The sequence below is a fragment of the Mauremys reevesii genome, linkage group 4 (assembly GCF_016161935.1).
Source record: "Mauremys reevesii isolate NIE-2019 linkage group 4, ASM1616193v1, whole genome shotgun sequence".
NCBI lineage: Eukaryota > Metazoa > Chordata > Testudines > Geoemydidae > Mauremys > Mauremys reevesii.
Window position 1 is genome coordinate 128,281,432 of NC_052626.1, and position 27,018 is coordinate 128,308,449.

Genomic DNA, 27,018 nt, shown 5'->3' on the forward strand with positions numbered 1-27,018 from the left:
CTACAGACTCCCTGTGCAACTTCAGGCAAATCACTATGCCTCTCTGTGCCTCAGTTCCCCATGTGTAAAAGGGAGATGGTACACTCCCCTCCCTCACAGGCAAAGGACGAAATTTGTTATTGATTGGAAGTCACTCAGCAACAATGGTGATAAGGGATAAGCAGGAACGGGTAAAGCTTTTGGAAGTTTTACAAATCTCACTATTATGCTTTGGTTTCACAAAGCTAATTTAAACCATGTTTTTTCAAGGCTAATCTAATTTTGTTTTAAGGGTCTTTTTCTAGCTAATGGAAATACTGAGTCTGATTTTCAGAGATGCTGGAAACCCATGGTCTCCACTGACTTCAACTGGTGCTACAATTACTTGTCACCTCTGAAGATCAGGCATGGGGGAATCCTCACCTGTTGTACAGCCAGCTCAGTGCAAGCCTCTTCTATTTCCATCCACCTGTCTCTGAGCAGAGGGGTGTATTAGATCAGGAGAGGGCATGCCCCGAACATACAGTACTCCAGCAATCCCTACATATATAAAGACCTTTAGTGGGCTGCAAAACAAACCATCATAGCTTAGAGCAGCCCTGAGCTGTGTCTCTTAGCAAAATCAGTTCACATCTCTTGACTCACACTGAAAGGGTTAATAGATGCCAGCATGCAGAAATTTAACTGAGACTATTATTCCAAAATAGCCTTAAAAAAATGAACACTTCCTTTATCAGTGAGAGTCTGGCCAGGCTGCAGGGGCTGACAGCCACAAACCTCCTCATTGTCCCAGGGGCACTAGGCTAGTTCTGCATTACAACCCGCGGCAGAGTCTCATTAACCAAAGGTCAGGTTATTGCTGAGTGAGGGAATGACAGCTTACAGGCCAGCCTCAGTCATTTCCTAATGAGGGATAATTAAATGCTACCCGTATATAAAGAGAAGTCTATTTCAAGGGCTTACATCCACAAAGAAACAAAAGGCATCCTCTCAGCAGGGAAACTGTTGTGTTACCGGCTGTCCCATCCACCTGGTTGACAGCTCCTCCCCAGAGATCGCTCCATCTCACTGGTTCTCTGTGCTTTGGAATCTTTCAGGACAAAAGTCACTATAGAAATGCAATGTATTATTTTTCCCTGGCCTCTACTATATCTTGCTGGAGAAACAGTTGTATAGAGCATCATTTGGCTTGGAGGTCTCCAGCTTCTACATATATTTCTCTCATTTTCTGCAAACTAGGGGATCAGAACTTGCTATTCTTACTCAGGCAAAACACACAGTACTGGGCCCTAGGAAAGGAATGAATGAGCTTCCATTTTGTTTGGCTCACTTTGAAAGTTGTTGAGGCTTCAGCGCCCTCAGATCACACAATGAAAGCCGATGAAGAATATGCGTGTGTGTGAGAGAATGGGTCCATGTGTATTAAGTGATAAGGCCTATGTAATGTGTACTGAGTTAGAAGAGAAATTATAAGGGATGTGTGCTATGTGTATGGAGAAATTATCAGCTGGGTGGGTATGGGTGTTGTGTAGGAGTGTGGACTGAGTCAGGGCAGCCAGATCAGGCTAATTTCTCCAGCACACCAAAAACAGTCTCCTGTAGAACCCCCTTCCCGAGCTACTGGAAATAAAGCAACAGGCATGAGACTCATGCTGCTGACATATAATCTTTGACAATTCAGCTGCTGTGCATGTTTGTCACAGGTGTGCGCTTAGCTCAGTTAGCCGGCAGCAGGCAGATATTTGGGAGCACCATACGAGCTTGTTACAGCAAAGATAGAAGCTCAGGGAGAGTAATAATCCTTCCTCTAAAACAGGCCCAGTGGCATGATGCACCCTCCCCACCCCACATCCCTCCCCAGGCTCAGAGTCCTCACTGTTGGGCCTCCTGTCAGGAAGCGCCTGCTGGCTGCAGGTACCCGGGCGCCAAGCTCGCCGCAAGCTCATTAGTTCATGTTAATCTCTGCAGCAGTTCAGAAGCAGGAGGATAACGGTGCAGGGTCCTTGCTCTGCTCGCTTCCTAGCAGGGAAGATCTTACTCCAGCTGAAGGCCCAGTGACAAGGAGGGCAGAGAACAGAAAGCTCAGCCAGGGTCTCAAGAGGGGGAAACAGGGAAGGGTACCAGTGTATTTTTAGGGGAGAGAAATTATCAGGGATGTGTGGCAGCTCAAGGCCAAGACAGTACAACCCTTGGATGGATCGCGCTCACCCCCCCTTTGAACTTCTTATGACGTAAGCAGCGCCCAGGTTGTGCTGGGCTCTCAGCACAGGGGTGACTTTGACCCTGAGGGAATGCAGGTAACTATAAAAGCAGCTACTTAGTAAGGAGAAGTGGCAGGAGGTCTCTGAAACAGACGAGCTCCGCAGCCAGCCATCGCAAGCCAAGGTTTCCACTGCTCTTGTTGCGGCCAAAATAAAACCCTCCAAGAGAAAATCTTGAGGAGGAAACTTGCTAGTTGAATGACTATTTGCTGCTGTCACAGAGGCAGCCGTTTGCTCCACTGGCTGGCAGCAATGCCCAGCGAGGAGGACGGTTTCTCCCAGGCTGGTCACTGGCATCTCAGATATGCGGATGGCACTCGAGCGCTAACATGACACCGGGCTCGCGGTGACACCGTCTCGCGTTACCAAAGCGGAACGGCCGCGTCAGGTGGGGAAAGGCTCGGCACATGAAACGGGGATGTCTTTGGATGCTCTCGTCACCACCACGTGCAAAAGGGCTTCCCCCTCGTCCCCTTTTCCTTTTTCTGTCTCTTCGGAAAAGATCATGAGCCCTCCCCTCCTCTTGCACCGCCTACTCCTCCACCTCTTCCTGGATCATAATTCAGCAGCCTCACCCTCTTCCTGGCTAGACTGCTGCCACTTCGCTGATCTTGGTCCAGAATCCTGACTGTCGCATGGGCTGAAGCTGACAGCATGACACCTGCCACAAGCGCTTGTTATCCCTCAAGCTGCTCTTACTGGGCCTGGTCTACCCGTAGCATGGACCTGTTTAACTAAAGGTGTGAGGCTGCACCCACGTCGTTAAACTGGAGCAACTTTGTGTGTGGACACCCTTATATCCGTTTAAGCCTGGCTCACATCCGCCTTGCTTGCACCTCTTAATTCACCTACATGAGCCTACTTTAAACTGGTGCCAAGTCTCCACACAGAAAAGGGAAATCTACACGACAACATTAAGTTGACTTAAGTTATGTTGATGTACAGCCACGGCAGTAATTGAATCGGTTTTATACAACCACACTAAGCTCCTTGTGTCGGCGGTGCGTGTCCTCACCAGGAGCACTTGCACCGGTTTCACTGCTAGTGTGGGGCACTGTGGGGTGGTGTCTGAAAGGCAGCAACCGTGAATGAAAGTAACGCAGTGTCTACACTGACACGGCATTGATCTAACTACATTGACTTAAGCGCTACATCTCTCACTCTTTGCATGAACAGTTAACCTTTGGAGAGCTCCCAGTGACTCACTTGCTCAAACACCCATGCTCCAAAAGGCGGCATTTGGCCAGAATTCACATTTCTGTTGAGTGAGAAGCACTAACCACTAGAGAGTCCAGCCAAAACCCCTGTTATCTGGAGGAATCCTTCCTGGAATTCAACAAGGACTTTATCACTTACTCCTCTTGTTAAAATTCACCGCTTCATAGATTCAGAAGGGACCATTATGAGCAGCTAGTCTGACTTCCTGCATAACACAGGCCATGCAGTGATTCCAGCATCTAGCCCAATCATGTGGTGGAGCAGGCGCTCTACTTTGTTAGAAAGACGCCCAATCTAGACATCAGAGATGATCTGCTAGTTTTTAGAAGCTAAGATAAAAAGGCTGATTTTAGTAATCCACACAATTTTCTGTACAGTGATCGCAAGATTGAAAGAGAGTGTGTATAAGAACCATCCAGTATTGCTAAGAATGTTGAGAAAGTCTACGAAGTGTTGGAGATTCCAAAGAGCAGACCCCCTTTACACACACACATTCTCAATTGCTCTCTTCCCCCCCACCCCCTAATTTGCTCATCCTCAATGACTCCATTACAATTGAAGGACAAGAGAAACAGCCTTTTTTGAAGATGTAAGATGTTAAGATAGCATTTAATTTTTTCCCCATGTAATGCACTTAGTGGAGGCTAAGAGTCAAAATACAACAAGAAAGGATGTTTTCGCATTATTTTCAGCTCCAATGGAAACAGCAAGTACCAGGGAATTCAATAGATGGAACCTGATGTGAGTTTCTCAGCTCAATTTTGCAAAACCAGGAAGCTTAAAATAAAGGCGAAGAAAATCAGTTACATTTGTGGGTCCTGGAGTCATATAGCCAAATCCTGACATCTTCACTCAGGCAAAACACTGAAACGAATGGGAGTTTACTCCACTTTTACTCATGCAAAGGTACTCAGGGCTTGGACCATATTTTGGAAGTATGTTGACTGGCCCAGAATCTCCTCTTACACCGGGGTAAATGAGGAATGATTTCATGGAAGCCAATGGCATTAAACCCAAAGAGCCAGAAGAGAATCAGGCCCTTTGTCCTCAAGGGAAGGAAAGGATCGATGAAATTATGGGTAGCTAACATCTTCTCTTCTGATCATGGCTACCATTAGTAAACTCTCCCTCCCCTGTCCCTGCAGTTCTCTCCTGGATCATCCAGCTCCTCCTTACCTTTGTACTGAGGCGTGAACTGCTTAATGGCCGTGGGGAGCGACTCATAGAACCACTGCTCCTGGGAGATGAGGGGCTTGCAGATGGTGTGCTCATCATATTTCATCATGCTCATGTGGCCCCCAACCTGATGGACGAATGGCTCCAAAAGGACCGCTTTCCTGGGGTCCCCCGTGTCCAGCTTATTCTGCACCACCATGCTGTCCGGAGACCCGTGGTCCAACTCGTATCTGGGCTGAGGCGAAACACACTCCTTGACGGAAGTGCCCTCTTTTTTTTAGTAGCAGTGAACCGGGGTCCGTTGCAGGGAAGCAACCAGAAGATGGGCTTGGGTTTGTCAGCCCCACGGGAGCCTAGATCTTTGCTGCTTTACCACGTATAGGTCTTCTGTCTTCTCAGTGTGCCATAGAGAAAGTCTCTGCCAACTGAAGGATAAATACAGAATGTGAGAAAACAGGGGCAAATCACTTCCAAACACCTTCCTGCTTTTCAGTGGAGCTCTCCCAAGGCTAAGGCTGCCTCCAATGGCTCCCTCTATGCTCCTGCATACATCACTCTCCAGCCCAAGAGAAGCCCCCCATACAAGCAGGGAGAGTTATACATTGAAGGCACATGTAAATCCCACCCTTGTAAGGTGATCTCTATACATGCACATGGCTGGGGTCCAGGGCTTGAGCTGCAGACCCAATTTAAATCTGGTAAGGGGGCAAAAACAAGCAGGGAAAGGCAATTGAAGAGAGCTATCGGGTTAATGCAGCTCCCTCTGAGATTAGCTAGATCAGGGCATTCCTTCTGCCAGCTAACACCAAGCTATGAACGTGACGCTCCTTTCCCCTCCTAAAGATAAACCAAGGTTAGGATAATAATCCCAATCTGCTAAAACCATGTTGTTGATGAAGTTCTCAACCTTTTCTGAAGTTGTCCCAAGGTTAGGACATTCCCTGCCAGTGGGGCTATTTACCTCTGTACTCTAGAAACCCCCGTGAAGGACATTCTCACACAAAGATGCCAGCAAAACCTACCTCCTACTCCCTACCTTCCCTCAGGAAGCTTCTCCACCTTCTACCCTTAGAGAAACCTCACACCAGGACATTCCTTGTCAATTAACACGAGGACGCTTCTGCCCCTCCACACCCAAGAACATGATACAGTTCTGCAGTGACCTAGAATCCTATTTTCGATGTCTCCGACTCAAGGAATATTTCCAACACACCTCTGAACAACATACTAACACACAGAGACCTTCCTACTAACACTACAAAAAGAAGGATTCTGGGTGGACTCCTCCCGAAGGTCGAAACAACAGACTGGACTTCTACACAGAGAGCTTCTGCCGACATGCACGGGCTGAAATTGTGGAAAAATCACCATTACTTGCCCCATAACCTCAGCCATGCAGAACACAGTGCCATCCACAGCCTCAGAAACAACTCTGACATCATAATAAAAAAGGCTGACAAAGGTGGTGCTGTCGTCATCATGAATAGGTTGGAATATGAACAAGAAGCTGCTAGGCTGCTCTCCAACACCACATTCTACAAGCCATTACCCTCTGATCCCACTGAGGGTTACCAAAAGAAACTACACCATCTGCTCAAGAAACTCCCTGAAAAAGCACGAGAGCAAATCCGCACAGACACACCCCTATAACCCTGAGCAGGGGTATTCTATCTGCTACCCAAGATCCATAAACCTGGAAATCCTGGACGCCCCATCATCTCAGGCATTGGCACCCTGACAGCAGGATTGTCTGGCTATGTAGACTCCCTCCTCAGGCCCTATGCTACCAGGACTCCTAGCTATCTTCAAGACACCACTGACTTCCTGAGGAAACTACAGTCCATTGGTGATCTTTCTAAAAACACCATCCTGGCCACTATGGCTGCAGAAGCCCTCTACACCAACATTCCACACAAAGATGGACTACAAGCCATCAGGAACCGTATCCCTGATAATGTCACAGCAAACCTTGTGGCAGAACTTTGTGACTTTGTCCTCACCCATAACTGTTTCGCATTTGGGAACAACATATACCTTCAAATCAGTGGCATTGCTATGGGTACCTGTGTGGCCCCACAGTATGCCAACATTTTTATGGCTGACTTAGAACAACGCTTCCTCAGCTCTCGTCCCCTAATGCCCCTACTCTACTTGCGCTACATTGTTGACATCTTCATCATCTGGACCCATGGAAAAGAAGCCCTTGAGGAATTCCACCAAGAGTTCAACAATTTCCATCCCACCATCAACCTCAGCCTGGACCAGTCCACACAAGAGATCCACTTCCTGGACACTACAGTGCTAATAAGTGATGGTCACATAAACACCACCCTATACCGGAAACCTACTGACCGCTGTACTTACCTACATGCCTCCAGCTTTCATCCAGACCACACCACACGATCCATTGTCTACAGCCAAGCTCTATGATACAATCGCATTTGCTCCAACCGCTCAGACAAACACCTACAAGATCTCTATCAAGCATTCTTACAACTACAATACCCACCTGTTGAAGTGAAGAAACAGATTGACAGAGCCAGAAGAGTACCCAGAAGTCACCTACTACAGGACAGATCCAACAAAGAAAGTAACAGAACGCCACTAGCCATCACCTTCAGCCCCCAACTAAAATCTCTTCAGCGCATCATCAAGGATCTACAACCTATCCTGAAGGATGATCCATCACTCTCACAGATCTTGGGAGACAGGCTAGTCCTTGCTTACAGACAGCCCTCCCCAGCCTGAAGCAAATATTCACCAGCAACCACAGACCACACAACAAAAACACTAACCCAGGAACCTATCCTTGCAACAAAGCCCATTGCCAACTCTGTCCACATATCTATTCAGGGGACACCATCATAGGACCTAATCACATCAGCCTCACTATCAGAGGCTCATTCACCGGCACATCTACCAATGTGATATATGCCATCATGTGCCAGCAATGCCCCTCTTCCATGTACATTGGCCAAACCGGACAGTCTCTACGTAAAAGAATAAATGGACACAAATCAGACGTCAAGAATTATAACATTCAAAAACCAGTCGGAGAACACTTCAGTCTCCCTGGTCACTCGATTACAGACCTAAAAGTCGCAATATTACAAGAAAAAAACTTCAAAAACAGAATCCAACAAGAGACTGCTGAATTGGAATTAATTTGCAAAATGGACACCATTAAATTAGGCTTGAATAAAGACTGGGAGTGGATGGGTCATTACACAAATTAAAACTATTTCCCCATGTTTATTCCCCCCCCCCCCCGCACACACACTATTCCTCACAACTTCTTGTCAACTGCTGCAAATGGACCATTTTGATTACCACTACAAAAAGTTTTTTTCTCTTCTGCTGGTAATAGCTCACCTTAACTGATCACTCTCGTTAGAGTGTGTATGATAACACCCATTGTTTCATGTTCTCTGTGTATATATATATATCTATATATCTATATATATCTATATAGATATATATAGATATAGATATAGATATCTTCCTACTGTATTTTCCACTGCATGCATCCGATGAAGTGGGCTATAGCCCACGAAAGCTTATGCTCAAATAAATTTGTTAGTCTCTAAGGTGCCGCAAGGACTCCTGTTCTTTTTGCGGATACAGACTAACACGGCTGCTACTCTGAAACTAGGACATTAGTAAAGGTTTCCCTCCCCCTTCCTAAAGGAGGCTGGGGTCAGGAGATTCTAGATCAGGATGGAACAGTAGTGACATTAACACTGACCACAATCTACTGCTAAGCTGATAAACAGCTCCCACCACGAATACCCTCCACCTCTCCAAGACATACTCCATTCTAGGGTAAAACATAAGGAAACCCACAACTAGTACATGCATTACACCAAAAGGCTTGATCCTGATCCCATAGGAGCTTTCCATGGACTTCCATAGAAACGAGACTTGGCCCTGGGCCTAGAATAATCAACTAGAAAAAAAACACGCAGCCCTGTATTTGTCCTGGTGGCCCTCTTACCCAATTTCTATTAAGCCAAATTGCCCATTGATTTCATCTGGAGCAAGACTGGACTCACTTATTGGGGATAATAATAATGGGCCCGATTCACTCTGCCCCAGGGCAGCTGAACACGAGGACAGGATTTCTGCTGCCAGAAGCACTCCACCTGCGAAGGTTTGTTTCCCCCAAGGCATGGAGAGCCCCCTGCCGCAGAATGTCCCTCTGCTGAAGGGCCTGCATTGGAGTTGCACTGAAGATGAATTTGGCCCTATGAAACCAATCTACCTGAATTTCCTCGCAATTCCCCAGCCCCCACTCCGATGGCCAACAATGCTGGAAAACACAGAGGGAGGTTTGTTCTTTTGCATGCAGGATTGGTGAGTGAAATGGAGGACCAGAACGTAAACAAGTGCATGGGAGCGACATTCCGGGATGGTGATCTGGCCCTCCAGTAATGTGCCAGCACTTGACTATGCCAGTCAAAAGAGCACACTGAAAGGGACTGGAGAAATTCCTTTCTGTTGCCCTTCCTTTCCTCTCAGCCAAAGATACAGGTTTTGAGGCCTTGCCCCATGTTGTGTAACACCGTAGTGGACAAGAAGTGTCACTGAACTCAAGGCATAAGATACTATTCAGTGTGAATAGCAGTGTCTACCTATCTTAGGTACTCATACGGTCCTCTTTACCCCAGCATCCGAGCACATTGCTCTCTTCGATGCACACATATCCCTGTGAGGGAGGGAAGGGTTGTTTTGCCCAGCTTGCAGATGGGGAATGGAGGCACAGAGAGATTAAATGACTTGTCCAAGGTCATGCAGGAAGCCTGTGGAGGAGCCAGGTATTGAAGATGGTCTCCCAGGCTAGTGCTCTAACCACTGGGACATTCTCCCTCTTTGCAATGAGGCATCAAATTGAAAATAAATATCGTACGCTCTGATTTGCATTTAGTGGCAGCGGACTCCCAATCTAACAAGTTCTCTGGCTTGAAAACACCAGGAGAGTCAAAGCTCAAGTGCTTAAACACTTTCCTCTTGTTCTCCTATTGATAATGAAATCCCTGAATAAATGAGCACTTCAGCTTGGGTGCCTGGTTTTTGCATGGAGGACTTGTTCAAGTTAGATGAACTGGACTTAGGGAACTTATACTCATCACCATGGAGAAATGAGACAGAAAGGTTTAACAACAAGTCCTCTACAGGGGAAATTTCTTCCCCTCCACTCTGCCCAAATTGAGGTGTTTAAACTCAAAACATTTCCCAGGATTTCTTCCCCCTGCCAATTTTATCATCACCCTATGCCATGGAATGGGATTTTTGCCACACAGTTGCACAGATACAGTCTATACTAGCACTTACTTCCTGAAGGCACCATGCTGAGCCATTTATATGAGAGTTTTTCAAGCTAGGATGAATGTATGTCTTTAGAGCCACTCCAGAACAAACAAAAGTATTTAACCTTTCTGAGTTGCATCGACTTTTACAGATTATTTTGCTCTTTAAAGTGTTTTTTGTTTGTTCATTAATAGATTTATCATCAATCACCTTTCAAGCCAGAGAACAAAGCATGATTTCAATCCAGCATGTATTGCTTTTGAGATATTCCAAGGCTGGAAAATAACTGACACAATTTGAACAAGAGCTGCACTAAGTGAAAGGGCTGCTTTGATTTGCTGGCATTCTGAAGCAGCTCATCCTGACCATATAAATGTTACCGTGAGCCCTCAGTGAGTCACCAGTAGCGTGTCTCTGCTTGTCTCAAACAAGGGAGCCTTGAAATTAATCCCCTCTGTTGCTTAAATTGTCACAAGTGATGAAAGATATTTAGGCCACAAAAAACATTGAGGGTTACAAATCAATTTTAATCCTCCAAATTTTCTCATTAGAAATTGCAAGGATTTATTTTTTCTCCAAAGAAGGTGAGATGCAGTCCATGTAGCAAAAAGTGACTCTATGGGTGGAAATAAGAGATAGTCCAAAAAATAAGGAGTGAGACATGTTTTTTAGAACTTCCCCCCTCCTCTTCTTTTTTGGACAAAATCTCAAAATGTTTGAAATTTTTGCTTGTCTGAAAAAAGAAACACGTTTCATGAATTTTCCTCCCATTTTTTTTTGTCAAAATCCCTGAACATTTTCTCAAAATTTTGCTCAGAACATTTTGCTTCAAAATGTTCACAAACTCCAAGTCAGCTCTTATGAAAACACAGAAGTACGTTTGTGTGATTTGCATTTCCAACATGTAATAACTAGAAGGGGGGAAACTCTCCACCATTTAAAAAACACTAGGTGTGTCGGAAGTCAGGTCCTATAGTCAATGCCCGCCTTAGAGGACAACAGTTGGGACAGTATTGCCCAAGGCATAGAAAAGTTATAAGCGAGCAGACTCTAGCCAGCAGAGGGCTGCAGTGCACACAGGCTTAGCTATTATGTTCCAGCAATTCAAGCAGGCCAGCTTTTAAAAGCGAAAGCAGTTTATATTATTTATTTGTGATCCTACAATACACATGCACAATAAATATATTATGGAGGCCAAATCATGAGGGGCTTACTCAGTTTCTACTAGGTTCTTCCCAAGGCAAAATCTCACTGCTCAATTCTACAGTGATGGGGCAAAATAAAGATAGACAGACAGCCCGTATCTGGCCTTGAACAACAGAACCTCAGAGTTACGAACACCAGAGTTATGAACTGACCAGTCAACCACACAACTCATTTGGAACCGGAAGTACGCAATCAGGCAGTAGAAGAGACAAAAAAAAAAAAAGCAGCAGCAAATACAGTGCAGTACTCTGTTAAAAGTAAACTACTAAAAAATAAAGGGAAAGCAGCATTTTTATTCTGCACAGTAAAGTTTCAAAGCTGTATTAAGTCAATGTTCAGTTGTAAACTTTTGAAAGAACAACCAGAACATTTCATTCAGAGTTACGAACATTTCACAGTTATGAATAACCTCCATTCCCGAGGTGTTTGTAACTCTGAGGTTCTACTGCATTTAAAATAAAAACATTCATTTAATCTAGTTAAAAAGACTTTAAGAAATTGAAAGCAAAATCGTTTTTAAAGCACTGAATTTACTGCCCATCGTTTAGCCTGTTTGTTTATATAATTGCTGCATTCAATGTAGAGGTCAAAAACAGACCAGGCAGTTCAGCAGTCAATTCCTACTCGATCCTGCTTTCCGCTGCCCATGTGCTGAACACCATGCTGCAAATTGTGGGTTATAAACATGGTAGGGGGCTGTTTATGTTTTATTGGACAAAAAGAAATAGAAAATATCTGTCTATTGATAGATCCAGGCTCCAGAGCTGATCAATCCATAGACAGGCAGATTTTGGGGCAGAGAGTCAGCTGGTATAAATCGGCAATGGCGCTAATGCAGTTTAGGAGCTGAGGATATGACCCATAGATTAGATAGCTACAGATTCCCAGAGAGACAGACATTTCTGCCACATCCTATATTACCACACCATTTCCCTTTAATCTTTGGCCTCAGAACACACCAAAGCTCCTCCCTGCAGCACTGTGAGGGGGCAGATCGGTCGGGTTAAATCCCCCCTCTTTCACAGGGCTCTGGCATGTGGCACCCTGGCTGTAGCAGCGTGGGAACAGTTTGGCGTAAATGCTGTCCTTGCAGTGTCCCTTCTCTTGGATCAACAGAGGCCTCCAGAGCCCACCTTGTTTCACCAGCCCTAAATTCCCACTTTTCAAATGTTATTAATCATTAACTCTCCCTTCTCTTTTGCACAGGTGGGTTTCTCATTCTAGCCCCAGACTTATTTACGAATCCGCCTCATGGCTTCCTTGGTGGGTGGCTGCTTTTGGGCTGGATTCAACATTCATCAGAGTCAGAACAAGCCTTTTCCTGGACTTCAAATCAGGCCCTCAGTGTATTTCCATTTTCATGCACAGCCAAGCAGGTGCCACATCAGTGCTCAAGGGATTTTTAAATTCACTTTTTCTGTTCTTCCCTTGACCATGTCCGAACGGGGAAAGAATAGCTGCATATGAGGGCGGAGTGTCAAGAATGAACAGCTCTGTTCTCTGCGAGGAGCTCTAACCATCCACTCAGAAATCCTTAGGTACAGAAGCCCTGAGCCCTTTTATCTTGCATCTCCCTTCCTGAAAGAATCTGATGTTCATCAAGTTTATGGCTGGTGCCAACATCCCTCATGAACATGATGCAAAGATGCACCGAAGGATTTATTCAGCTGCTTTGTACAGCAGCAGGACATACGGAGGAAGGGTAGAAATTGCATTAGCCTGGATGGATAGGCAGCTAAAAACCATATTTCCTCTGCCTGCCATTGCTGGTGCGTTTGGGATAAAGTGCAAAGTAACAGTCACTATCAGGGAGCTGGGTAAATGTTCTGTATGCCTTGGCAATACTCCCCAGCCGGTGCAGTGCCGTGACAGCGAAAGACATTTGGGCATATGACAGCGCCCTGGTGGCTGAGATTACAAATGCCCTTTCCTTGCATCATCCTTTGTTTAGGTGCCTGAAACTACATGGAGACACCCGTGTCTTTTTACCCTTTCATTCCGGTTTAGCTCCAGGTTGCTCCACTACGGCACACTGCGCTCACCGTTCTGGGCGGACGCTAACGTAGCCAGAGGAAGGCTGCTGCTCTAGCAGGGCCCGTTCTGCTAAGCCTACCTAACCCCTCAGCAGTGAAGCTCGTGGTCTGGGGTGAACCCGAATGGGACACGCTCCTGTTCTCGGATGGGAAGGTTTTGCCTCCTGCTATAGCTCCCCTTTCCCAAGTTACACGTAGCAGGACTAGGGTGACCAGACAGCAAATATGAAAAATCGAGACAGGGTGGGGGGTAATAGGAACCTATATAAGAAAAAGACACAAAAATCGGAACTGTCCCTATAAAATTGGGACATCTGGTCACCCTAAGCAGGACAGACGGGGATTTTGTTGACAACGGTGTAAATCCAGAGTTAGCTCATCGGCACCACTGCCGTTACTCTGGATTTAGAGCACCGTGACTGCCAGAGGAATCTGCTCCACTGTAGCCAGGCAAATACTTTTGAGTCAAAGGCACAGACTGTCCCTTCATCTCCCTAGACTGCCCAGGGAGCTCCCCAAAGCCCATCTCATTTAGCAGCTCAGCGACCGCATCCTAGAGCAAATGTACAAATCGATACACAACATGACGGCAAAGAGGGAGCCCTGATGTACCACATTCTGAGCAAGAGCTAGATTTCAGACACCCCAGCGTGGGGGGGGGAGAGCAGGCCCATTTCTAGAGAATAATTAGCTTTGTTACAGACAGTGTTCATCAGAAATGGACCCAAACTAGCCTCTTGCAGTTGGTGCATCTCAGCAGAGTTCCGCTGACTTTAATGTCCCTCCACCAATCTACACCAGCTGAGGATCTTGCCCTCAGAATAATTATCCAACCCACTCCCCCTACCATTGTCACTGAGGTCTGGATAAATTGGGATCTGGATTGGAACAGACCCTGGTTTTGAAAAGCTAATCCCCAAGCAGCAAAATCTGTGAGATTCCCACAGAGCCCCGGCTCTGTCCATCCCTGGGGTTTACTCAACACAACCATCAAATCCACACTGCCATTCAACAGCCAGGTGTCGTCTGGTCATGGGTATTTCCGCTCCTCTGTCTGTATCGACCGGTTGACTCTTGTCTTTGTCTTACATTTAAATGGCAAGCTCTTTGGGGCTAGGACTGTCTGTCTGTTCTATGTCTGTCCAGCGCCTAACACAAAGGGGTTGTGTCCAATAATACAAATACATAATGAGGAATATGTAAGAATTATGCCAGTCAGCCACAGGATTTCCAGAGAGCCCAGAAAGGCAATTGATAAAGGAAAGAAATTAGCCTCATCTTTGCACAGCCTAATGTGCCCTTTTCGAATTTTCATTTCAGCCAGTTACCCCGCATTCTTCTTACGTTCTCTTTGCCACTTGCCGACCCACACTACCGAGGCAGGCCACACTCAAAGAGCTATTAATCACCTCTCTACCTCTGTTTGCAAAATCAAATAAGCAGTTATTAAAGGAGGCGTGCAGTGAGCGCATGACACCTATCCCACGACAAAAATACTCACCCATCAGCGCCTGCCTGGCGGGTAGGGCATTTACCTCAGCAGTGAGATTTTGTATAAGTATCCCAGTTTGTCAGGGTGCTGGTCAGCCCGGTTGGCTCCCTTCGATGCAGCCTAGGTTTGAAAGCCCAGCCTCGGTACATGGAATTGGGGAGGGCAGGGAAGTGAGCTGCCATCCAGGGGGAGTCACCTGACTTTATTGGAAATTCCTTCCAGGCGTGGGTTATGTACAGCCGACAGCTGAGGCAAGTGGGCGGCGAGAGGGGGGGACGTTACAGGAAGAAAGGAGAAAGAAAACACAAACACACCCAGTATTAAGGGAAACAAAATGATGCCTTGGATAGGATTAAGTTGCAAAGATAAAGAGGAGCTGCATGTGACACCCTAGAGGGAGCAGTGTGTTCCTTTTCTTGGCTAGTCGTAAGAGCTCCTTGCTTGGTTTTGCAATCAGAACTCCAGGAAAACAACTCTGCTTCCTGCTAATTTATTTTCGGCATCATCTTTCGTAAAAGCTTCACTGAGCTATTGTTCTTTGCCTCTCTCCTGCTTCCCTTTTAAAAGGCTCTCTGCTCCACCTGGGATAGTGTTGGCCTTTGCAAAGCTGGCTGCTATCAGTAGGGGGATATGGCCCCCATTTGCTCACCTTTGGCGGGCTGTGAAACTCAGCAGGTGTTTGGGGACAGATATTAGATAGCCAGCTACACAGCCAGCCAGGTGGTTCGAAAAACATTCTTCTGATCTGTTTATCCCAACGAGCCTGGACAGATGGGTGTGTGCGTGTTAGTGCTTTTGTGCTGGAGTGAGACAGGCTGGGTCACAGACACAATGGGCTTTCACCTTCAGGCACCTGCGGTTTGCTAATATCAGCTCCACGAAAGCAACAGCACTAGAAAGCAGAACGGCCGAGGTGCTGCAAGCCAGCCCCAGTTAGCTCTCACACAGCACTTTTCATCTATAGATCTCAAAGCACTTTGCAAAGAAAGACTGTTTACAGAGGGGAAAACAGACCCAAAGAGGGGAAAGTGATTCACCCAAGGCCACTCAGCAGCAGAACCAAGAAAAGAACCCAGGTCTCCTGACTCCCTGTCCAGTGCCCTACCCACTAGACCAGTGGCTCTCAATCTTTTCAGACTCGTGAACCCCTTTCAGGAGGCTGATTTGTCTTGTGTACCCCAAGTTTCACCTTCCTTATACTACTGGCTTACAAAATCAGACCTAAAAATACACAAGTGTCACAGCCACTAGTACTGAAAAACTGCTACTTTCTCATGTTTACCATATAATTATACAACAAACCAATTGGGAAATAAATCTTGTACTTACATTTCAGTCTATAGTATATAGAGCAGTATAAGCAAGTCACTGTCTGTATGAAATTTTAGTCTGTACTGACTTCACTAGGGCTTTTTATGCAGCCTGTCATAAAACTAGTTGAAATACCTCCTGGAAGACCTCTGTGTAGCCCCAGGGGTACGCGTACCCCTGGTTGAGAACCACTGCACTAGACCACACTGCTGAAAGATTAGCAGGGCCGGTGTAACCACTAGGTGAACTAGGCGGCCGCCTATGGCGCCAAGATTTGGGGGCAGTGCTCCCCAATTTTTTTTTTTACACTGCTGCTGGAAAACGAATGAATAAAGAAAAGAGAAACGTCCTTGAACTTGCATTTTAACTTGTCGTTCTTCTCTCGTACATTACAGCTATAGCCTACGCCAGCTCTGCGTTGCGGGCTCCAGCGTACTGCTTCACTATGGTACAAAGTGGCAATGACATCATTTTTCTCGTCGCGCGCAGCCATTACCCGTTCTGACAGACTGTTTATAATGCTAAGTTTACTAGTTTTTGGAGGTTGTCGACTGAAGCTAACTATTTTTGTTGAGTTGTTTCAGATCTAAGACTCTGGCAATTGCTGCTGCATCATTTCGCTAATACTTTGTGTCAGTTGTGTGTGTATGTTAAGTATTTGAGTGTATGTGTTTGTTATGTGTGAATATGCATGTGTTTGTTGTTCAAATTCGTCATATTGATATTGTCAGTTGTTGTTGTATGACGGAGTATCTGCCATTCTAATTTCAGAAATTGAATTAATAACAATAATTGGATATTCTAAAGATAGAATAAAATGTAGTAGATTTTGATATGAAAGAATGAAGGAAGGAAGTATACATGACTAAAGGGGTGTATTTATTTTCATTAAATATGTAGACTAAATAATGAAATTAATAAATTTTCAAGCCGAGTGTGTATTAATTCTAATGAACAATGCCACATTATGCAGAATTCATTTTTGAAAGTTTATAATAAGCGATGCTCCGGGGGGAGGGGAAAGGCAGGGGGGTGGGGTGCAAGGAGGAAGTTTCACCTTGGGCGCAAAATATCCTTGCACCGGCCCTGAAGGTTAGTGGTACAGCTGCCTAGAGAAAACTGACACAGGACATCTTCTTTGCAAAGTGAAGGTGTGATCGTAGCACAGGAAGGCATGCAGTAACAACAGTAGCTTAGACGTGGCAGAAAGGGCTAGGAACCCGCCAAATGCAAACTGTCTGGGGACCCTAGGTATATATTCAAGTTGCTAGTCCATGCCGCCATGTCTTCACTATTTTCGATAAAAGCTAACATGGGTTTGCCTACCCCTGCTATGCAGTGAAAACATACCCACAGAATCTCCCTGTAATGTGCCTGACTCAAGAGTGAGAGATGGAAAAGACCTGTTAGCTCATTCAGCTCCCTGCCAACGTGGGATTCTTTCTTACAGTGTATGTGAGGACAACATATTAGTTCCCTACTTTCCTTTTGCTGACAACTAAAAATGGAGATAGATGGCTGTATCTCAGACTGGAAATTAAGCCTACATTTTTAACAGTGAGAGTAATTAACCACTGAAACAATTTCCCAAGGGTCGTGGTGGATTCTCCATCACTGACAATTTTTAAGTCAAGATGGGATGTTTCTCTAACAGATCTGCTCTAGGAATTATTTGGAGGAAGTTCCCAGGCCTGTGTTGTACAGGAGGCCAGACTGAATGACGACAATGGTCCCTTCTGGCCATAAGAGGTACCTATGTACCTGTGTCTCACCCAGGGCCGGCTCTAGCTTTTTTGCCGCCCCAAGTGGAAAAAAAGGGGGAGGTGCGCCAGAGCGGCAAAGCAGGGGAAAAACAAAAACAAAACCACATTGGGGCCAGAGCAGCAAAGTGGGGTGGGGACCGGCGCGGCTGGAATGGCAAAGGGGAGGGGGAGAAACTGCAGCACAGCCGGAGCAGCAAAGCAGGGAGAAAAAACCCCCAAAACACCAACATAAAACCACGGTGGGGCTGGAGCGGTAAACGGGGGGGGGGGGGGGGGAAACAGGGTGCTGGAGCGGCAAAGCAGGTGAAGAAAAAAAAGAAAAAGAAAACCCGGCGCAGCCAGAGCGGCAAAGCAGGGTGAGGGGAACAAAAAAACGTAGCAGCTGGAATGGCAAAGCAAGGAAGAAAAAAACCAAACCTGCAGCACAGCCGGAGCGGTAACGCAGGGTGGGGGAAAAACAAAAAAAACTGCACGACTGGAGCGGCAAAGCAGGTGAAAAAAACAACGTGCGGCGCGGCTGGAGCGGCAAAGCGGGGGTGGGGGAACGGCACGGCCGGCAAAGCAGGGGAGAACAAAACAAAAAATCCCTAAAGGACAGCCGGAGCCAGGGGACTCCCTGTGCTGCAGAGTGCGCGCCCGGTCTAATGGGGGGAAGGGGAGGGAGCGAGGGGGGAGAGAGAGCAGGGGGGCAGCCAGGGCTTCAGGGGGGCGCTCACCACCTCTGCGCCGCCTGCCGGGAGGGCTCCGAGCTGCTCTGGTTGGTGGGGAGAGAAGGACGCGGGCTGCCCTGCCAAATTTGCTGCAGGGCGCTCCCCTCCTCTGCCCCCTACAGGGAGGCCAGAGCAGCAAACAAACAAACAAAAAAAGCGTCAGTGCTGCCCTAGGATTGGGCAGAAGCCGCCCCCTAGAATCTGCCGCCCCAAGCACCAGCTTGCTCAGCTGGTGCCTGGAGCCGGCCCTGGTCTCACCTAGTGCCAGGGATGGGAGGCTGTAACCAGAACAAAGAGACATTTGTTTTTTATGCCACATGTAGTTGGCACATGTGAGGTTCTGATCAGGTGAGGTGGGGTGGAGGTAGGGTGATCAGATGTTCAGATTTTTGGGTCTTTTTTTATATAGGCTCCTCTTCCTCCCCACCCCCATCTCGAATTTTCACATTTGCTATCTGGTCACCCTAGGTGGAGGTGGGGGCAGGGGAGGGAGGGCAAAGCAAACGCTGCTGCTGGATTTGAAGAGAGGCTGGACAAGGCTCTGACCCTGAATAACATTTGCACTCAAGTTATGTGTGAGAGAGCGGATCACCTGCAGGGGTCAGGAATACTACCCTGCCCTCTGCAAGGCCCGGTGCGCGCCTCTATTATTACTCATCTGTATTATAGCAGCAGCTGGAAGTTGAGATCGGGGCGTGCTAGGCACTGTACAGACGCATGGTAAGAGACCACCTGCTGCCCTGGAGAGCTTGCAGCCTAAAGGGACAAGACAGTCCCAGGTAGTTTTGTTATCCTCATTTTATAGGTGGGGAAGCCAGACGGAGGGTCTATCTAGCCAGCACACCTGAATCAGCTTTGGTTGACCAGCTCACTCAAAACAGCAGTTTAGCCGCAATGTCACGGGTCTGTACTCAGACAACAGCTGTACTGTTCTTTTCAGTGAGGTAGCTCAAAGTTGGCCAGCGCATGCTGCAGTCATCCCTCCTGATTGCAGTGTGGACATATCCTACGTGACTTGACCACGGCCATACAGCCAGTCAGTGGCAGAGCCAGGAACTGATGAGTCCTAGCCTAATACTGTAGCCACAAACCCTCCTTTCCAGAGCTCTGCAGCCACCATCCAATTCTTCCTTCCTGCGTATGATAATCACATACCGGCTGCAGATCTGGCAAAATAATTCTGATGGGCAATGATACATATCATTGAGTGACTGCATGTCTCTCCATCCCCAAAGCCTGTGTAATCCTTTACTAGATAAAATTTGCTGGACATCTCACAGTGACAGATACCTCATTTTTTTTATTAGGGCCCAGTTTCTAATCTCAACGGTGCTGGCGTAAATCTGGAACCTTTTCACTGAAGTCAAGAGTTGCTCCAGATTTTACACCAGTAAATCTGCTAACAAGCCAGGAGTAGGTTGTGCAGCCCTTACTCACACTGGCAAGCACCTACCCACAGGATTAGTCCATGGATAAGAGCTGCCTTTAGCATTTTGCTCCCAAACTGCCTCTAGAAATGAATCTTATGAGAGAGGAAGGCTGGCTTCGTGCTTAGGGTGTTGGCCTCAGACTCAGGACACCAGGGTCCAATTTGCATAATCTTGGGTAAAATCACTTGATCTCTCTGGGCCTTTGATCTCCCCATCTGTTCCTTCCTTTGTCTGTGTTTTCTACTTCGATTATACATTCCTTGGGACAGGGACTGTCTCTTACTAATGTGTCTGTACAGCACCAGGCACACTGGGGCCCCAATCTCAATTGGTGGCTTAGTTTAGGCATGACTATAATATAACTAACACCACAATAAACCCTGTGATCACAAAGGACACTTGTCCGCTTTCATCTTCACCTGCCTCCCCCAGGGAGCCTGGGATCTGATTCATCAAACAATAACTCAGTGGATATTAGTAAATCACTGCACACAATTAAGGCCACAATGGTGGCAGTGGATAAGGAGTTGAAAAGCTTTGGATGAAAACAGCAGGGGTTTGAGAGGACGATCTTGATGTTGAGATAATAATCTATTGATATAATAATTCCCTCTTACTGGCAGGGAAAAACAGGACCATAAAGCACTGAGAAATTGAATTGATGCTCTGGGGCCGCGGCTGAGATTAAGAATCTGACAGAAGGTGACAAATCTGGAAGATGAAACAAAGGACCTGATTCTCATCTGACTTAGATGACACCGTTTTTGTACTTGTATAACAATTATTTACTGATATGGTACAACCACTAGAGTGGATGCAGTTGTATCAGTCTAACATATTTTCCTTCCCGAACAGGAATAGCTATCCTGGTAAAAGTGTTTATACTGGTATAACTGCACCTACATTAGAAAGGTTGTTGTACCCCATTCACTCCACTGGTACAAAGCCATGCCCCTTCTGTATTCACACAGCCCACTGTGTTACTCCAGTTTTACACCAGTGTAACTCACGCAAAGCAAAAGGAGCTGTGAGTCAGTCCCCTCCGTTCTGAAAAGGGATGGCTTGCAGGTGAGAAAGAAAGGTCGGCTATAAAAAAAAGACACTGAAAAATTTAGAACGATTAAACAACCTTTTCAAGTAGGATGCCTTGTTCATTCGACGGGAAAACCAATCAACCCTGCTCCTTGTCTTTCTCTCTGCATAGCCCGAGGACCCCCCGCCCCCCACCAAAATGTCATTTCTGCTTCTTTCTTTCGTCCTAACATTTAGCCTTTACATTTTTTTTAAAAAACATTTATCTTATGTGGTTTTGGAGACCTCGCTTTGAATAACTTTTCCTCGGGCTAGAGAGGCGCAGTTCCTGGGTTGGTTTAAGTGCTTCTGAGGAGTCAGGCCAGCAGAGTGAAGAAGGTATGTTCAAGGCCGGGGGCTGGATGCTGATCTTGGTTATGCCCATTTAAATCTGGAGTAACTCCACTGATGTCAGTGGAATTACTTCTGGATTTACTGCATGGATCAGAAATAGGAACCCGCCCTCTCTGATCTGTGTATGGTATTTCTAAGACGCTTATCACCTTCTTATCTAGGCACTGGTTGGATCTGATTCGCAGCTATTATCTGGCCCTTTTATGCTGCTCTGGCCTGAAAGGGGGCAGACAATTCCCCCTTAGAATAGCCACCCCACTCCCCACAACTGAAAGGCTCTGCACTGGCCCTCCTCCCAGCCCCCTGCATCAGAGTGAGGCCAGAATGCACTGCTTATTACGGTTCTCTGCATCCCAGAGCCCAGAGGGAGCTATGGAAAGCAGACTGTAGGAGCAGCCCAGGAGTTGCTCTAATTTACATTGGAGTGGCAGGCAGGCCCCTGAACGGCCTCCTAATACAAGGAATGTAGAGGAGGCTTAAAGCATCCCCACCTTCCCATGTCTGCCTTGCACCTTGTGCTGTGATTTACAGTTGTGCAGTGTGGGGGTAACAGCCCCCCATGAGAATGGCAGTGTTTCACAGCCACTTCGCACAGACGCATGCAGAGAATGACACAAGGGGCAGGCCAAGGGAAGATCCAGGTCCCCCACCCAGCTCTGTACTTTCCTAAGTGACACAATCTCTTTTTATAACTCGCTGACCAGAGCAGATGGTGTTTCCACAGGGAGTCTACCAGGGAACTGCATTTGATCCCCTCTCCTCTGCTGCCACATTCTCTGCGGCTTTCCACGGCTGGGTACAGAATCCAGGGAGAGACTCCAAGTCTCGGGCAAAGTTTTCCAGCATTTCTTAACCCCAGAGCTGGCCCTAGGTTTTGCAGGGATCCCCAACCTTGAGGCACCTTCGCTTACAGCCCAGGGCCCAAATCATGCAAGAGTTCTCTGCAGGGCTCCTGCCCCTGTTATGCAGGCCAGGCAGGCACGCTGCTGGGACCCTACTGACCAAGCCTGACCTCAGCTCACCTCTCTGCCTGCTGCCCTCTATCACCAAGGAACATCCCTCCCACTCCTGCCCACCCTTGTTGATAAGATTTCTACAGGATCCCCACAGACGCCCTGACTGGGCCCCTTAGCTAAGAAGCGCTAATCCCGGGGCTGCCGGCAATCCTGCAGTGACATAACTGAAGCTGCTGGCGCGCAAGGAAGGAAATAATCACTAGGGAGCTGCGCCGGCAGCTGTTGCATTTGACTGGTGAAAGGGAGGGGAAAGGGGAATGAGCATTTGCCAAAGGGAAGAATTCCATTGGAAATCGGGTTATCATCAGACTTCTCAGTTGGCGTTATAAAGACCTTCTTTCATGCTGACTCCTACGCTTAACGGCCTGACTGCCAGCTGAACTGCACCATGGGTGGTCATTTACACCTGTCCAAGGGGATGTAAAACACTAGTGCTGTACCCCCTGTTGCACAGGGCTGGGCAAGGCACGAGCTAGAGAGAACCAGGCCCCTCGAGAACCCTTTGGATTAGTGCTTGGAAGCTGGGTCTAGAACCGGGCTGTAAGGGCCATGGTAACAGCTGCCCTGCAGCCCCTTTGTCACTCCGAGGCTGCTGCAAAAAGAAACCAACCCGCCCCCTCCCCCCAGCGCACTGGACCCTATGCCAGGCACTGAGTCATCTCTGCATCCCCTGCACAGGATCCACATGTAGGTTGCCAACCCTCCCGGTTTGGCTGGGGGTCTCTGGGAATCGGGCTCTAGCTCCTAGAGTCAACTGAAGCCAAACTGGGAGACTTAATAGCAACTTCACGCTCCTCTGATCCCTCAGGTTGCCGGGGCCGAATGGGCCCCCCCAACCCAAGTTAGAGCAACAGCGGGGCTGCTCTCACCTGCACCAGGCTGCCCATAGCCCCCCAGGGACTGGTCCAGTAGGAGGGAATAGCAGGTGTACACAATGCTCTGGCCACACGCCATTCCCCCAGGAGCACACCCTCAGGGTACAATCTACACAGCAGCAGGGAGGTGTTCAGGCAGACGTACACACACTAGCTCTGCACAAACTGACACCTAAGAATAACAGAGCGGCAGCTGGGGCTAGCTGCTGAGTACCTATGGAAGGGGCTGTACTGTACTCAGGCAGTGGCCTGACCCACTCTCCATGCCATGTGGCCACAGGGCAATTTTTAGACCCTATATGGCCTCTGCCACAAGCAGGGGATGGTACAGAGCCATTCGCCAGCCAGGGAAGCCCCCTCCAACCAAGGGCTGGACCCACATTGCAGTGACAAGCAGAGCTGGACGAGAAATTTCTGATTAAATGATTTTTTTGTGTCAGAAAATGCCGGGGAGCTGAACCGAAACATCCGCTTCGGGCGTTTTCAAAACAAAGTTGCATTTTTCGGTCTGAAGCCACATTTCAATGTGAAATTGTAGCTCGTTTGCAGAGCGTAAAAGGTCAAAAAGAATGCGAAGGGGTCAAAATCTGAACACACCGTCGCCAAGTTATCGAAGCGAGCCGTTCCGATTAACTTGATCCAAATGCTTTCCTTCCGATTACCTGTTCCTGAAGAGCTGAGATTTGGGCTTTTTGCCCTGATTTGGGATGGAGAACATTTTTTCATCTTGAGATGAAAACTGGTTCTTGCTCAGCTCTAGTGACAAATCCGCCCTTGTATGCAGAAGGGTCTGATTTACAAGGGAGGATTAATGTGCTTCCATATCATGTTTTGATTTGTCTTTTCCCTCCCCAATTAAAAAGCTTCCAGTTTAAGGGGGAGGTGGTTTCAGGACTGCACTGGTCAGGTGTATCTCTCGGGGTGTGTGAGGGGAGGTAATACACCTTGATTGCAATGCAATCATCTCTGACTGCAGCTTCTAGCACAGCCATGAGAAAAGGGACTGACAGAGGTTACATCAATATTGTGCTTGGATTAAAGAAACCAGGAGATGGATCCATCTCTCGTCTAAGTTCATTGAAGCCAATAGGGAAAAACCGGGCTCAGGGAAAGAAAAATCACAGACATGTCCTTGGAATTAATCTCTCTCCACTCACTTTACTAAGTTCGTCCTACAACAAATCCTGGTCCTCTGTGGGAACTCGAGGAGCAAGAATTTAGGAGTTTAATTTATCTGGACCCCTCACCTCCCCTGCTCCCTGCGCAAGAGATGGGGTAAGGAGAGGCTTGTTCTCCCTGGCCCCAGTCCCTGATTGCTCCCAGGTGCAGCTCTAGCTGATGCAGGGGACAGAGGAAGGTTATTTAGGGTAGGTGACAGCCATGTGGCAACAAGAGTTGCAGCTGGTCACACATGGAGACATGCTCTGCCCTGTGCTAGGTTGTCAGACAAGGACTCTGCAGAACACGCACTGGGGATGTGTATGTGACGGTGGCCAAGAACACACAGGAGAGGTAAAGTTACAGAGATTCCATGTGCAGCCAGAGAATGTGCCTTTAAAATACAGGTGGGTGAATGCCCATAATGTACCAAACGGCTCTGCTAGAGCGGTCATTAATGGGATTCAGCATTAAACAAACCAGCCATGCCTTAAACTGATGGGAAACCAACAGCACAATCGGGATGCTATTCTGAAGGCCGAAGGACTCTCTTGTTCTACTGGAGACTGATCCTGTGAGGTGCTGAGGGGGCTCGACCCCTCACAGGATCGGGCCCCTATTTCCCAGCTACAGCAAAAGAGGAAAGAAATATATGGTCAAAACCTAAGGTCTAAGAGGGGATAGTCAAGCAGGCCCTTCTATGACTGTATAATCCAGGCCACATCTCAGGGAGATTGCGTGGTGATGCTAGACAGCACAGGCTGGGAGCGAAGGAGTCAGAGGGAATCACAGGGTCTGCCTGAGTCCAGCAGCCTCAATAACCAATTTCTTGAGCACTAACTGGAGACTCGAGTTCAATTCCTTGCTCTGCCATAGCCGGCGCCTATGGCCTTGAATGAGACACTTATGGTACATCTACATTGGGCTGGAAGGGTGCGATTCCCTGCTGGAGGAGACAGCTCTGCACTAGCTCTGATTGAGCTAACACGCTAACGATAGAGAGGAGGCGTGGCAGTGCGAGCAGCGGGAGGGGCTAGCTGATCCTGTCTGAGACCATAGGTATGCACGGGAGGCAGTTAGCCCCTCCTGCCACCATGGCTACCCTGCTACTTGTAGCTCAGTCAGAGCGAGCAGGGGCATGCCTCCTTGAGCTGAAAATCACACCGTCAGCTCAGTGTTAATGGCCACACCCCGAGTCGCTCCGTGGCTCTGTTCCCCATTATCTGTCACACGGGCATCCCAGCACTGCCCTGCCTCACGGGATATTCTGAGCAAAAATACATTAAAGACTGTGAGGTGCTCAGATGCCATCGAGTAATGGGGGCCAGATAAGTCCCTGAGAGAGACAGAATCTTAGCTCTTCTCTATCGTGAAAGGCCACACAGATAGGGTGGCCAGATGTCCCAATTTTATAGGGACAGTCCCGATTTTTGGGGCTTTTTCTTATATAGGCACCTATTACCCCCAACCCTGTCCCGATTTTTCACACTTGCTGGCTGGTCACCCTACACACGGATGGCCATTGTATATCAGGATTATAACACTCTTGCCTTAAACTAGTCAAGTATCTTTTCATTAAAGGGAGGTCAAACAGACCAGGGCCAACACTTCATCCCCATAGCTGCTTAAATCTAGGCTCCCACATCCATAACAGCTAGTCTGCTCCTCACAGGTGCTGAGCACCCACTGAGGTCAGTGTTAACCGTGGGTGCTCAGCACCTCTGCGGGGATTTACGCCACTGCAGGGGATGCAGCGGGCCCAGCGTTGATCCTGTGTTGTGCCTCAGCTTTCACTGAGAAACAGCTGGTCTCCCTGAGACTAAACTGGCTGGGACTAGATCTCAGCCTCCTCGGATCAGTTTGGTGGCTGCTTCACCACCGGCACCTCAGTCGTCAGCTACAGAGGCCACCCTCTCGGAGGGAGTCAGTCCATGCTCACTGGAGCCTGTATCTCCCCATTCTTGCTAGGCAAGGTTGCTCCAGTGCTTCTCTTCTGGCACGTTCCCCGTTGTGAGAGGCAGGGTGTGCGGCACGACAGACCAGGCAGGGAGAGCAGAATATAAAGGGAGCAAAGGGTGGAGCGGGATCCATTGGATCAGCAGAGGCAAAAGCCAGCAGTAGGGGTGTCTTACTTTGGTGGTGTCCTGTGGATGGGGCCAGGGCCACAACGCGGGGTGGGGTTCTTGCTGTGGCAGTTGTCCAGGTCTCGGGCACCCCAAAAGGCTAAAAGAGGCTGTGGTCGGACAGCGAGTGTGGCAGGGAACATCAGTGAGCAGGGATGATGGCATCATTGCTGGTGGCTGTGAACTCAGAGGTGTCCCCCACCCAGAGCTGGGGGCAGGAGATGGGAGCTGTTGGCCCTGGGGAACCACCTGAAAGAAGCGCTCAGCTAGACACTTATTATGGGATGCTGCATCTCGGGCCAACTCCCTTGGGACCCTCGTGGACTGCAGGTGAGTGCCCTAAGTGGCTGTGGGATATGACATGGGGCTCCCATACTCTCTCCTGGTGAAGCTTTGCACAGCTTTTCAACACAACTGCCATGCTTAACGCGGATGTGCAAAGGTGCAGCTTGTTTGGGGGCTAGCTGCGCTTGGCGAAACACGGCAACCCTGGAACATAGCACCAGTGAGGAGGACACAGTAACTCAAGCACGGC

The 27,018-nt window shown here is 47.9% G+C and overlaps 1 protein-coding gene across 3 annotated transcripts in view; it reads right to left on the minus strand.

Annotated features, from left to right (window-relative positions):
- Nucleotides 1-27,018, minus strand: part of IP6K3 (inositol hexakisphosphate kinase 3) — a 43,847-nt gene that overhangs the window by 11,911 nt on the left and 4,918 nt on the right. The window contains exons 1-2 of one of the 3 annotated variants that reach the window (XM_039538972.1): nt 14,716-14,900; nt 4,635-5,059 (exon numbers count right to left, since the gene is read on the minus strand). In XM_039538972.1, the coding sequence (XP_039394906.1) occupies nt 4,635-4,833 (199 nt within the window). In that variant the 5' untranslated portion in view covers nt 4,834-5,059; nt 14,716-14,900. Of the gene's footprint in view, nt 1-4,634; nt 5,060-14,681; nt 14,901-27,018 lie in introns of those variants that run through there. The other 2 variants (XM_039538971.1, XM_039538970.1) reach the window with 2 other exon arrangements.